This window comes from Rhipicephalus microplus, chromosome 7 (genome assembly GCF_043290135.1).
Source record: "Rhipicephalus microplus isolate Deutch F79 chromosome 7, USDA_Rmic, whole genome shotgun sequence".
NCBI classification, from domain to species: Eukaryota; Metazoa; Arthropoda; class Arachnida; order Ixodida; family Ixodidae; genus Rhipicephalus; species Rhipicephalus microplus.
In genome coordinates, this window is record NC_134706.1 from 36,931,304 (window position 1) to 36,945,604 (window position 14,301).

General features: G+C 45.3%; 1 protein-coding gene and 1 long non-coding RNA gene across 2 annotated transcripts; one reads left to right on the forward strand and one right to left on the reverse strand.

Moving 5' to 3' along the window:
• Positions 1–6,725: 6,725 nt before the first annotated feature.
• Positions 6,726–9,102, forward strand: LOC142767750 (E3 ubiquitin-protein ligase sina-like). Its single transcript, XM_075869980.1, has 2 exons — positions 6,726–6,792; positions 8,708–9,102. The coding sequence occupies exons 1-2, from the start codon at positions 6,726–6,728 to the stop codon at positions 9,100–9,102; spliced, it is 462 nt and encodes a 153-aa protein (XP_075726095.1).
• Positions 9,103–12,584: 3,482 nt separating this feature from the next.
• LOC142766907 (uncharacterized) lies at positions 12,585–14,077 on the reverse strand. The gene is made up of 2 exons (XR_012884651.1): positions 13,990–14,077; positions 12,585–12,985 (listed from the first exon to the last, which is right to left on the reverse strand). It is a non-coding gene; the product is annotated as an uncharacterized LOC142766907 (long non-coding RNA).
• Between the last annotated feature and the right edge of the window lie 224 nt (positions 14,078–14,301).

Consider the following 14,301-nt stretch of genomic DNA (forward strand, 5'->3'; position numbering starts at 1 on the left):
ATTAATTAACACTGAACAACGTGTTCATCCTGAATATCGGTGCTTGGGGTCATGGCGAGCACTTAGGACAACCGCTTCTTATGCTAGTTTGAGCAATAGCAACATAAACTGAACCAATAGGCCTAAATGGAGCTCCTGCTTCCGTGCTATTGTGCTCTCAGCTAGGTTCTCAGTCCTGAGCTGTTCGTAGCACCATTGATGTAGACAGCTATGAATGAACGGAGCCACCTAGAGAAATTTCGCCCGAACACATTAGCGGAGAGTTTTTTTTTTTTAATTGGCAACTTGGGGGTTTATCGAAGCACAAGACTTCGCTCTTTAAAAAGGGAGTCTCCTCGAAGAGTTGTCGCTAAAAGCTTTCTTTTGTTTCGCGGTATACTATTGAGTGGAATTGAAAAAAAAGCACTGAAGAAGAACTCGGCTGCTGACCCGAAGGCTGCATTTCGATTAAAGCGAAATGATAAGAAACCTGTGTGATGTGCGATGTCAGTGCACAATATGAGATGGTCGAAATTAGCGGAGCCTTCTGTTACGGCTTACATCATATTCCTATCGTTATTTTGGGATTCAGGAGCCATCAAAATTATTATTATTATTATTAATATTATTATTATTATTACTATTATTATTATTTTTACTATTATTATTATTATTATTATTATTATTATTATTATTATTATTATTATTATTATTATTATTATTATTATTATTATTATTATTATTATTATTATTATTATTATTATTATTATTATTATTATTATTATTATTATTATTATAAAAAGCGCGGCGTCAGAAGGCCTGTTGTGATGTACAGTATACTCATGAATTCAAATTCTGTTGAGAGATTAACTTTATCTTTCAGGATAAGGATTGTTATGCGTGATGGCTCCAAGCAAATACGTCACATTTATTTATTTATTTATTTTTAAAACTTTATTTGTAAAACCCTCAGGGTACATTTGTACATTATAAAGGGGAGGGGCGGAATTACAGATGAACAACAATATAACTAAAGGATTATGTAAACACGTATAACATGAAGATAAATATAATGATGAAGTTTTGCATGCAATGCAAAGGTTCATCATGCATATATAGCATATGATGATGAAGTTTTGCAATATAATGATGAAGTTTTGCTTGTATTGTATGTGGTGCTTCCAAGAGAGGTCGTTGGTAATATGAATGCCAAGATAACGATAGATGTTAACAGACTGAAGGGAGCAGGTATTAAGTGCATAGGCAGGGCAGATTAAGTTAGAACGAGAAATGCGCATCGATTTGCATTTGTTAATGTTGAGTTCCATGCACCATGTGAGGCACCACTTATATATGTTATTTAAGTCGGATTGAATGGTTGCTACGTCAGAGGCATCTGTAATTTTGCGATATACAGTGCAGTCATCCGCGAATAAACAAATTTTTGAGGAAATGTTGTCGAGTACATCATTGTTGTATATTAAAAATATACATTAATTGCGACGAATCTGGTCTATAAGGGAATTGTTGGCTCTGGTATTTTCGTTAGAGTAGAAATTTTACCGATGCTACCCCAACTGAAGACGGTAGAAATGAAAGTAAGCGCGCATGCTTGACAATAAATAGTCCTGTTTCAATCCGGGAGTACTGTATACAACTCGGATACATCCACGTATTTGACTACGTGGTTTATAGTGCATCCGTGTTGGGCCGTTTGACAACTTAAGAGCTCGTAAGATGTGAGGACATGGCCGGCGTGCTGGGGATCACTTGCTGATAAAAATCTTTGTTTAACATTGACGCTTTTTATTTTGGTGACGAGGTATAAGCGGTGATTTTTCCATAAGAAGTTTATCCTGAAGTCCGGCGTTAGTCGTTTTGTGTACATTCCTTTTAGGTCCTCGTTCTTTCGCACTAATTCCGGTTCTTAATTACCTTTCAGAAGAGTGACGAAACACAAACTTAACACATCTTATAGACAATGACACACTCGAACGACAACGTGTTAACACCCCGCCAAACAATTGAGTCAAGGATCAGGAACGTCTCCGAAATTTCTTTCACTGTGTTGCATGACGGCATTGTAATACAATGCGTAAACTGATGTGCGCGAGTGGCCTTCGCTGTAAATCTTCGTGCGCTGTTACGCAGTATCCCTTCCGGTCCAACCAGCGGTGGAAGTCATGTCCTCCGTGACCAGCGTTTTCTACCCACCCCGAGCGCAGACGACGACGTCCGTCTCGCAAATGTCCAGCCTGCTCGAGTGCCCCGTCTGCAGGAATTACGCACTGCCTCCCATCATGCAGTGCGAGAACGGCCACCCCCTGTGCGCCCCGTGCCGAAAAAACGTCGCCATGTGTCCAGTGTGCCGTGCTCCCAAAGGTGAGCTGAGGCATATTTCAAGCGCAATTATTATGCTCTTCATAACGGTATTAAGGGCAAACACAAGACAACGAGCAAGTGATAAGAAACTTGTCTGCTGTTTTGTGTTTGCGCTCAATACCATTATGAACGACATGTTCCAACTCGCTCGACAAACAACGTTGTTGTGTAATTATGCCCATGCACAATATGAATATTAATGCATAAACAAGTCCTGTAGTCGCTTGAAACAAGTCTTTTAAAATGCGAAAACCTCATCAAACACGAAAATTCACCGTTTGCGTCGGCGGCGTCAACAACAATGATCTCGAAATTCATCACTTGATGTGATCCCGGTATGACGCCATAGTGACGTCACAGTGGGTTCGCTACTTGGACTGGCTGTTCTTGCATTCTTAAAAAAACATACTTTCTTTCTGCGCAGAACGTTTCGGAAAAACAGTTCAGATATGACAGAGTGGACCGACTTATCTGAACTTTCGTCGAAAGGTTCTGCGCCCAAAAATGTTCAATCCCTTTAGAATGACGCCAGAGATCGCCAGAACTTGTGACATGGTGATGGCGTAATCACGTGACATCGTCGCTTGGGCATAGGTTGGCTAATCACGGAGGCCAAGCGAAACTAGATTAGGCGCAGAACTAGCAAAGCCTCTGGTCCTGGAGGCAGTGCAGAATTATCCCAGGTGCAGTAAGCTTTCGGAAGGTGGTGGTGGAGGATCAAAACATCGACTGAAAAGAAAAGGAATGGGACTGTCACCTTCGAAGAGAACCAAGTGATTCTTTTAGCATGCATTCTTTATTTTCGCCTTTATCTTTACTCAATGCAAATTTGCGTTTAAGTAATACGTTGAAAGCTGTTCTGACAGCGGTGCATACACACGCAAACTTTCTCAACGCCTCCCATCCTTTAGAAGGTTCCCGCCATTCTTTTCAATCAATCAATCAATCAAAAAATTTTATTTATTCACAGCACGATGTGCATGATAAGGATAGACAGGAGGCCCCATAGTATAAAGCGAAATTGAATATCCTACGCAATTTGAACACATATACTTAAATAGCAATGGCAGTAGCAAAAATAGTAAGATTACAAAATTATAAAGATATCGATACAACGAAGCGATGACGTCATCAACTACATGTCATCGATAATTGTCATCGGTAATGTGGCATGGGTTCCGTGAAAGCTAACGGTTTATTGGCAAGGCTCCTTTGTCGACTAATTTTGTTTGTACTTGCTGATTTTCACTAACGTTGCCTAAATTTGGATAAACGATGGTGAAAACTGTTGTATACTGACTATCATAAATGAAAACTGACAGATAATGAAGCCAGGGAATGTATATTGGACCTTGATTGTATTCTTTTACCTGTATTGTAGTAATTTGGATATTATATTAAGAAAGTAAATAGCACGCCGCAGACAGGCATATCCGTCGTATTCAAAAAGGAAAGTAAACGATACAAACACAAGGGAAACATAGTTCAATCGATACTCCGCAGATCGTAGAGACTTGACTTGGGGTGGACCTGGTTTTGAATTTTTGTAGTTAGGGCTCTCTTTTATATAAGAAAACAGAACGTGTCCAACGTACCTTAGATTCACCCGTGCACTGTTATTTTGCGTTCAGGGAACAACAGAAACTTGGCGCTAGAGAAGCTGGCCGAAACCACGTTGTTTCCCTGCAAGTATCGCTCCAAGGGTTGCACGACGTCTCTGCTGATCGCTGAAAAAAAGAGGCATGAAAATTCCTGTGATCGCGGTTAAGCAGTCGCGTCGCAGTTCATCTTTAAGGCCTGACCCCACATATCCGTCGCAGCGCGTCGGCGCACTTCCATTTGACGCGGCGTCGAGCTCTTTCTCATAAGGAGAGAGAGAGAGCGTGCGGCTTTGCGTAACCACGCACTCACAGTCCCGCGTGTCGCCACATCAAAAAGCCTTGCCCTGACACGCTGCGAGGGATACGTGGGGTCAAGGTCAAGCCTTTAGAGCGCAGTGACGCACGGCGGCGCCGCAGTAGCGTGCGCCGTCGTGCGTCGGCTGATGTGGAACACGCCCACCTTCCGTGGTGTCCCGGTTAGCGAGGCAGTCGCTCGACTCTCCATCTGCGGCTGTTGGTGTGAAATGGGTTGCGGGAACCTGTTCGCGCCAGTCACGCTACCCACGGCGTTCTCCTAGTAATGTAAACTGTGCACCTGTATATATACAAGCTTGTGTCGGCCAAACTTGTGTCGGCCAGGCTAAACGGGGCTGACAGGTTCGCTTCTCTGTGCTGAGAGGCTGGCCATCGGGTGGCACCGTTCATTTGCAGAGCATGTGGGATAAGGTGCATCGTCTGTCATCGCAATGAGAGCAGTGACGCTTTATGCCGTCAATAAACGCACTGTAGATTTAAGGGCGACGGTTGTGTAACGCCTGTTTGCAGCTATCTCAAATTCATTGACTAGGCCTTCGAGACTAGCGTGTGCGTAACCGGGAAGTACGCCTGGTCAATCGGCAGTGCTTGCATATTTCACTAAAATGATGCGAGAAGGCAGTCAAGCTGCCGGGTGCTTTTATCTGATAAAGATGTGCCACTGTGCGTCAACGTGGGTGTATCCACGCAACTGGTGATATATTTACCAAACTCCATTAGGCCAACAAGCTATCATATATGACTACACAGTAAGCATTGTTTTCACCAAAAGACAACGCAGAGACGCTGCGCGGTGCCGTCGGCAATCTCGGCGCTAACGCGCAGAGCAGTTAAATGCAGTCAGCGCTCCTGACGGTAGCAGCAAAACGCGAAAGCGGCGCGTTCGTTTTTGCGAACGCGCTGCGATAGCACACGAGTGTCGTGGAAAACGAAACCCACTGATACACTGGAGACTCGGTCAATGCGAGCCCATCAGCAGGGTGTCTTGACTCCCGCTTACGCAAGCATCGAAGTACACTATATATCATCGACATGAAGTTGGACCAGTCATGTGGACAATGTGTACACGATGTTCTGTGGCTCGTACGCAGCTCAAAGACGCTGGAATGAACTTGGCTGGGCCTTAAGAAGCGCCCTATCCTGTTAGTCCCATGTGCAGCTACACAAATGCACAAGTTGCCTATAGCACTTGCGCACTTTTGTACCACGTTTTGTGCCGTTGAAACCGCTTGTTTGGAGTTCCACGTAAACGTTCAGTACTTCACTGGCAGCAGAGCTTGAATTGCCTGCGCATGCGGTAACGGGCTCTGCGTGATTGCTTTACATACGCTGGAATCCAGGTCCTGTTGCTGCGTGCTCGGCAGGAAGACTTGCAAGTGGCAAGGACCGCTGCAGAGGCTCGTAGAACACATTCTCGCCACGCATGACTTCGTTCCGAGATTACAAGGTGGAGTATCGCATAGACTCTACGCACACTTACAGTGCCAAGCCCACATAACCTGGCTCGTGTTCATTTATAAAAACTTTAACTGCGCCGCATTTCACGAGACGGACAGCTTTTGCAAGCTTTACAGGTCTCCATGCTTGCGAAGCGCTGCAGGGCAAAATAAAAATACCCTCACCTCTCCGAAGGGAATTGTGAGCAAATGCGAATGCATTTCTTGCGCTGAGAGATTGTACTGTTGCCGTTAGACCTTCGCCCTCACCGAATTCTGCCATCATTGCCCCGCCACGGTGATCTAGTGGCTAAGGTACTCGGCTGCTGACCCGCAGGGCGCGGGTTCGAATCCCGGCTGCGGCGGCTGCATTTCCGATTGAGGCGGAAATGTTGTAGGCCCGTGTGCTCAGATTGGGGTGCACGTTAAAGAACCCAAGGTGGTCTAAATTTTCGGAGCCCTCCACTACGGCGTCTCTCATAATCATATAGTGGTTTTGGGACGTTAAACCCCACATATCAATCAATCGACTTCTGCCATCATCTTGAGAGACGCCCAACCAGCGAATGGTCTATAGTGAGGCGCAAGCGGACGAAAGAGTGCGGTACAGGCAGGAGAGAGAGCGGACGGCGAGAGAAACTGAGGGGAAGCACTGCACTTATTTTCTCCTACACTCTCACACCACATGCTTCGGTTGCTAGGGGTGATGATAAGCGCGCTAACCCGCAGCTGTTGCAATGGGAGAGGGAGTGAGAGCAGAGAGACAACACCTGCTGGCGCGCGGACACAAACGCGGACAACACCGGATGCCGGACATAGCCCGACTAAGAAATGCATTCGCATAAATAAACAGACGACACAGAGTGATGCGCAGAGGTAGTACGAGCGAGTGAGCGAGTCAGTGAATGAAACAATTTTATTTCGAGATCTGCCTTGTTGTTAGATTAGGTCTGACTACTTAGGTGGAGGACGGAAGACCTTGTCCCCTAGTGGCATCCCAGACATTCTGGATATGACAGGATTGGCCCTGTACATCGGTGCGGAGCAGCGTTTTCCGCCATCGCTCTCGGATAGGTTCTGTGAGGTCAGCTGTGAAAGACACACTCCTAATATGCGACTTGACGAGTCCTCTTGGGCTTGCACAGAGTACGTTTATGTGTTTTGCACGTGACGTCATGGATGCAGCTGCTGAAAGTACTCGTACACCACGGTGGCGCCTTTTATTACAAGTTGCGGTTATTCGACTTAAATGTGATAACGACGTGCAATGGTTGCTGGTGTGCATAAATAAACAAAAAAAACCGACACGTGAAGTTTTGATAAGATAAATGTGGATATAAACGTCACGTCTCCCGTGCCGGTTTTAGAATATTGCTGTTTCAGTGACACCAAGGGAAGCCTTCTTTCGAGCATGGGCCATGCTGTACAAATTATTCTTACACCGTGGTCTGGGTAATGTTACGAAACCCTCATATGTAGCTGAGTAGGAGTAGGATAGGACTTATTTTGCAAATTCAGCCACTCCTTGGCCTGTTTCTTATCTATTTTAGGCTGGCGTGAATGAGATACTCCAGAATGTTACAGGCACCTGCAAAATTTACTTCACAAGATGTTCTCGGAGACGACTTTCCTTGACATCCGTGGAGTTATTGGGAGTTAGCGTGTCTGCCATCTGTAAACATAGACATGGATATCTTTACAGTGTATACCTTCTTGAGGAGGTAAGCGAGTACAAGCTATGGCAGAAAGTCGAGGTATTTGATCGAAATTGGCAGGAGCACCAGACGAATAGCACAAAAAAAACTCATGAGAACAGAAAGTCACCAGCGGTTCTCTTTCCTTGGGATACACTCTTGTCTCACTGTTTGCACACTTCACTTTCTTCCATGACTATAATTTAATTTCTGGAAGGTACGCAGTGAGCCTCTCTGAAGCTCGCGAAGATTAGAAAATTCGATGCCTTTGCATGGTTCATTCTTCTCTTTTCGCTTAAAAAATCACGTGGTACAGTCCCGCCCTTTATTACGCGGGGCCGTTGGCTGAACAGTAATAACTAACCCTGGTCACCGTGCGTATTACTCAACGTTTCTAGATGAACTTAGTTTATTGCCAGTGTTGTCGGACGAAACCTACAAACTATCCAACCCAATCTTACCCAACCCGATTGAAAGTTAACTGCACGCGATCTGATCGACCAATCAACAGAACATTAGACGATCCTTGAATTGGTCCGATAGATGGAAAGACATGCCAGTAGTCCGATGACCAACCGACCGTGGACGGATGATGCATTGGTCAGTCAGGGGCGTTATATGGCCATCTACGATTTGAGCAAGGAACACCGCGAGAACCGACCGACTAACAAACGACTAGCGTGTAGACCGTTCACCCGCACATAGTTAAAAAGTTGGTCACGGCTAACTTAATGACTGGCCACTGTCCGGGGTTGGCCATGTCCGTCAGACCGACGAACAGACGAACCAAGTCGCTGAGAACCTACAGACACAATTTCGGATGGACGCAATGTCAATCGAACCGGTAGATGAAATAACGAACAAACGACTCAATGGTTGGCTGACTGACCGTTTGTCTGTGGCTGGTCAAACTGTCAGACAGACCATTCAATGGGCAACCGACTTGTTTGAGGGACATCAGTACGTAAGCCTTCTCTCGGAAAGGTGGCGGGCTTACTTGTGACAATTGACTAACCAACCGACGATAACTCAACCGATTAACCAGTGTACTAAGCAATCTATCAGCTAATAAAACCAACCAGGCCACTTGCAGCCAAGCGAATCAAGCCTAGACCCAAACCGAGTCCTAGTTGAAGTCGATCTAACCAATATAGGATCTGCCAAACGGTCAGGCTTGCAGATTAGGTTGCTATTTACATGATGACTTCGTAACTTTACAAGCACTTGAACCGGGACACAAGTAGTGCTTGTACACACGCCCTTTAACTAAGTGTTCGTTTTCCGCGCAAATAACGTACAGGCGAAAACGTGGTCGTGACGGCGACAAACTTTCGGCGTGTCGAGGCTTTCCGCTGGGTGGCGCTGCAGACGTGCCTAGGCCGCGACTTCGTCGTTATGCTCAGGAAGAGGAACAACAGGGCCTCGAGCAACCACTTCTTCGGCGCCGTGCTGCTCGTCGGGTCGAGCGAGGAGGCGCGACGCTTCCTGTACCGGTTCGAACTGCTCGGCGCCGAACACCGGCTTTCGTGGTCAGCCAGGACCCGGAACCTGCGCTCGGAGGCCGACATCGACCGGAGCGGAGACGGCCTGGTGTTGACCATGAGCACGGCCGAGCGCCTCTGCAATGGCGCTGACCTCGTCATGGACGTCACCATTAGCGTCGCCCCGTCCTTGAGCGGTGATAACGTGCTGTAAGAAGGTCGGAGCTATGCGGCCGCGAGCGAAAGGATTCGTAAAGCAAAATTGACGGGACGATTATAGTCGTAGTTATTAGTTGAAATGTATTTCACTATATGTCTGTCTGCCTTGATCTATTTAAATCTTAGCTGTTTATAGTGGGGCAGGGGCGTAGCCAAAGGTGGCACATAGAGCACGTGCCTTCCCTGCTCACCTCCGAATTTCGTTTTCCTGCCGAGGGGCGCAGAACACAAAACGACACATAAAACAACATTTGGGTGTAGTCGGTACATATTTTTGAAGTAAAAGTAATACAAAAACGCAAGACACCCCACACAGACCCATACTTACCTCCTCTGACCACTGGACTTATCAAGAGCTTTCAAACACTACAGCCCTTTGCAGGTTTACTGGAGAAACGGAGAATATTTTTGTTACAAAAACAAATAATCCTCAAAGATGACGTAAAAAACCACCACTAAAGCGGTAGTATTTTCATAACAGTGCTTTTATGAAGTTTGACTGAGCCAATCTACGAACAGAACCTCGTAAATTGTTCCAACTGTCAACTACCTTTGGTGGAAATAACTGCAGTCGAGAACATGTGTGTGAAAAGAAAGACATGGATAACGTCTAGTTGAAAGTGGGTTTACAGTGAGACATATTCATTCCAATATAGACAAGATTAATCAAATAAATAAATAGTTATTTATAGTCAACAATTGTTGCGTGGCCATTAAGAATGAAGGTTCGTCTCATTGTGATACATGGCGTGGTATTATCTTTACTACAATAAAGAAACGCAGCGTTCGTAAGCTCATGCGGTTGTGTTATTGGTGTTCATTTGTGAGTCCCACGGGACGGCTTTTTGCTTTCCCGTAGTGGAGTACCAAGTACTCTAAATCGTTGAAAACTTTTTCTATCCACAACATGGTTCTTGCTTTGCAACAAATGTACATACAAATTGTACGGACGTAACAATTCTACAACGAGCAAGTTATTAGAAATATAACCAATTGAAACGCATATGATGTCGATAACAAGCTAATTATACAAGGAAGACAAAAAAAATCCCAGCTTTTCTATGGAGTGAATGATGTTGAATGAGGCGAAGCGTCCGTGCTTTCATCCAACCGTCTGTGCGTCGTAGAAGGACAGACGAGTGAACGTACTCAGGGAAGGATGGCCGGATGAAAGCATGGATGAATGGACGGACGCATGGACGGGTGGAAGGAAGCATTGACGAGCAGAGAGACAGACGGACGGAAGCACGAAAGAACACATGGACGGATGGACGGCACGGACGGACATACAGGTGAACGGACGGACGCACGGACGGACGGATGGATGAACAGAAGCACGGACGCATCGACCGAAGTAAGGATGGTGGACAGACGCACGCGCGGACCGACGGAAGCACGAACAGACGGACGAACGTATTGACAGACGGGCGAACGGACTAACGCACGGACGGATGGAAGGACGCTTAGCCCAGTTCATCATCATTCACCCCGTGGATATGCTTCGAAATGCACTAACGTCATCTAGTTACATTATTCCCAAGGACATATACACACAACGCTGTCTATTGACAAACTCATAAAATAGAGTAGGCTATATACTACTACTACTACTACTACTACTACTACTACTACTACTACTACTACTACTACTACTACTACTACTACTACTACTACTACAGAGGGAACGACCCACGGCACGGAGCAAATACTTCTTTCTCCGTTCCATGACCCACGGCCTTAGGAGCTTCGCTCTTAAAATAAATAAGCAGGCATAAGCAATATTAAAAAAAATTGGAAGATCACACGTACAGTGGGAATCGATGACATGCAAAGCACAAATAAGAAATCTTGATATGTCACTTTAAATCAGCACAACGTTACGAGGTGGAGGTAAATGATGCCGTACATGGTTATCATGTTTGGAGGTGTAGTTTACCTTCGTCATTCATTCACGTCATGTGATATTAAATTTAGTACATCGAGCTAGCGAAACGGCCGCGACCACTCCATGAGCATAGTATGTTGTCATGTTCTTACATGACATGCGTGTCAGAACTTTCATGTTTGCACCAGTCACACTTCGTCATCCAACGAAGTCACCTAACACCAAATTCGGTATATGTGGAGCGAGCAAAACAGCCGCGAGCGCATCATGCAGGGCCTAATATACTCCCATGTAGCGTTGACGCGTGCGCGCGCTGGCCACAGCGACGCAACGTTAGCGAAACGCAAGCACTCTATATGCTGACGCGAGGCGCGAGCAGCGTTCGTCGGCGCGGCCCGACGTCAAACGGCGCGAAGTGCGACATGCTGCATTTCGCGCCGATGCGTCACCTAGACGACACTACGTCTCCCTCTTTTCTTGAGGGAGGGACGCTGGAAGCACTGAAACGCACATGCGTCAAAAGAACGCAGCGTGGCTCGCGCCTGCGGGTATATGGTAGGACCGGCGCCTGGCGTGGTAATGCGCGAAGAAATGAACGCCGGTGGGCACGCGCACCGCGTCACGTCGAAATGTATTGGAGCCTTGACTGTGGCATGTAGTCATGTTGGCACATGAGACGCATCTCACGATTATTATGTTTGAACCTGTCACATACCTTCGTCATCCATTGGCGTCACGTAATACTAAATTTGGTATATGTAAAGCTAGCGAAACGGCCGCCAGCGCGTCATGAGCGTGGCATGTAGTAATGTTGTTGCATGACAGGCATCTCAAAATTACTGTTTGCACCATTCACATACCTTCGTCAGCCACTTACGAACCGCAATACCAAATTTGGTATACGTGACGCTAGCGAAACAGCCACGAACGCATCATGAGCGTGGCATGTAGCCATGTTGTTACATTACACACATGTCATGATTTTCATGTTAGGGTCTGTCGCTTGTGTTCGCCATGCAAGGATGCCATATCATACCAGTTTTGCAACATGCCATTTGAACGAAACCACCTCAAGAGCTGCAGGACCTTGAAATGTAAATCATGACATTCATGACATACATGTTATGATTTTCACGTTATGACTAGTCAGATTTCTTCATACAGTCATGTTATGTCATACCAAGTTTGGTATCGATACCGTTATCTAAATGGCCAGGACAGCTAAAAGTCGTAGGAGGATAGATAGATAGATAGATAGATGAATAGATAGATAGATAGATAGATATATAGATAGATAGATATATAGATAGATAGATAGATAGATAGATAGATAGATAGATAGATAGATAGATAGATATATAGATAGATAGATAGATGTGTGGATAGATGGATAGATAGAAAGACGGAGAGATAGATGGATAGATAGATAGGCTCAATGTCGCTAACAAATGCTTCGCATTTCGCATTTAGAAAAAAAAAATAGCCTGCACCGTATTTCAATGTCTAACTAGGGATAACGGTGCAGAGACAATACTAATTGGTGTGAAGGCACTTAGAATAATGACTGAAACACTAAAAATAAAATACCAAAATGCTCGAGAAGTAGTTGCCATATTTATTCCACTGCTGTGTGTTCGCACGATGGAATCGCGGCAGCGTGCTCGTTGCGAAGCAGCGCGCAAATACCACCTTGTGACATCTAACCAATACGAAGACCAAATAACCGAAGTTGCGATAAGATCATGGGGGCAGGATTTTGTTACAGGCGGTGCGCACTAATTGCACATGTCGATGCGGACGCACGGGCGGCAACCACCAGTTTTTTTTCTGTAGAAGCCGGTGATGCAGACGCATGTGAAACTGGAATGAAGACGGCATTGTGACGGCCTGTGTTGATTGGCGTTCATACCGTCACTGCCGCAGTGAGCTTCGTAGGTATTGCCTTTGCCGCTGCACCTTGCTTCCTGGTTTGGCCCACAACCGTAAGCGTGTGCTGCACAAAAAGAAAAAAGAATGAAGTACGGCGAGGTTAACGGGAATATTCGCTGTTCGGTATCTTGAAAAATGATAAAAATCTCAATGATCGTTTGTGCATCGCAAAAAGAAATGTACGTTTAATATTGCGCTAAGTTGTTGGTCAAAAGGGGGAGGGGGGAGTCGTGGCTTACCGCGATAACACCTACGGCGCACCAAAGAGTTTATGGAGCTTAATTAAAAAAGCATTCCTCGCATTCACTCCGTAAGAAAACACAAATTTTCCTGCGCCTTGACTAAGAATTTCACAGCTAAAATAACAAAGTATTATAGCTACTTCTTTGACACTTTTTGAACTTATTGTGAGTTTCTGATTTGTACATGTCTAAGGTGTTAACATATTATAACGTAAAACTGCACATAGGACCTGCCCACCTTCCTGAGCCTATTTGAGTACACGCGTCAACAATGTAGTGGTGGTTGCGTTGTGGACACATTATGCCAGGAAATATGTAACTCACAGAGGCTTCACTTAAAATGTTAACGTATGCACGCAGTGCTTATTAAACGAGGGAAGACACTTAGCCAGAGTGGTCCCATGAAGACGTCGGTAATTGACAATATTGTACTATCTTTAGTTTTAGGTCCCAAACCCACGATATGATTATGAGAGAGATGCACTGGTTATTGAATTGAAATTTATATAACATGATTCATGTTGGCACTACAAAAACAGTTGTTCAAACAATGTACAGTACCGCCCACTGTTAACGGAAACACTCCGATGAGCACCTGTCATAAACCGGGCTTCATAACTGCAAGTATAGCGGGTGAACATCGTTCGTGCACGGCATTAGTTCAGAACAGTCAGCCAGCAGTAATGTTATGCAAACCTAAGCTCCTATGCTTTTGCCACAAAAGTGAATCCAGACATGCTGCGCACTAAAATGTGCCCTTTAACTGTGAACCCGTCTGTAAAGACGCACGTCTTGCCCTGTTATCTGAACTATGTGGGTTACTTACGCCATGGGGATGTAGTTTCAAATACAACAAAGGCAACCGCTGCGAACAGCAGTACAATCTGTTCTTTATGGGCGCGACGTGCCATGTGTGAACTTCGGTAACAATAAATATCGTTTTCACAGGTTTGCACCATCTGTCTCAAAACATGTGCTGTTCGATTGTTCGAAAAAAAAATTGATTCTATTTTTGTAACAGACCAGCTGGGGACCTTTGCTTGCAGCATGTGCGCATCGTATTGAGCAAAAAGTGTGTTTTGCGCGTAAAATAATATTATTCTAAGGCAGTAGCAGCGTTTGAGTCTCGGCGGCGTTT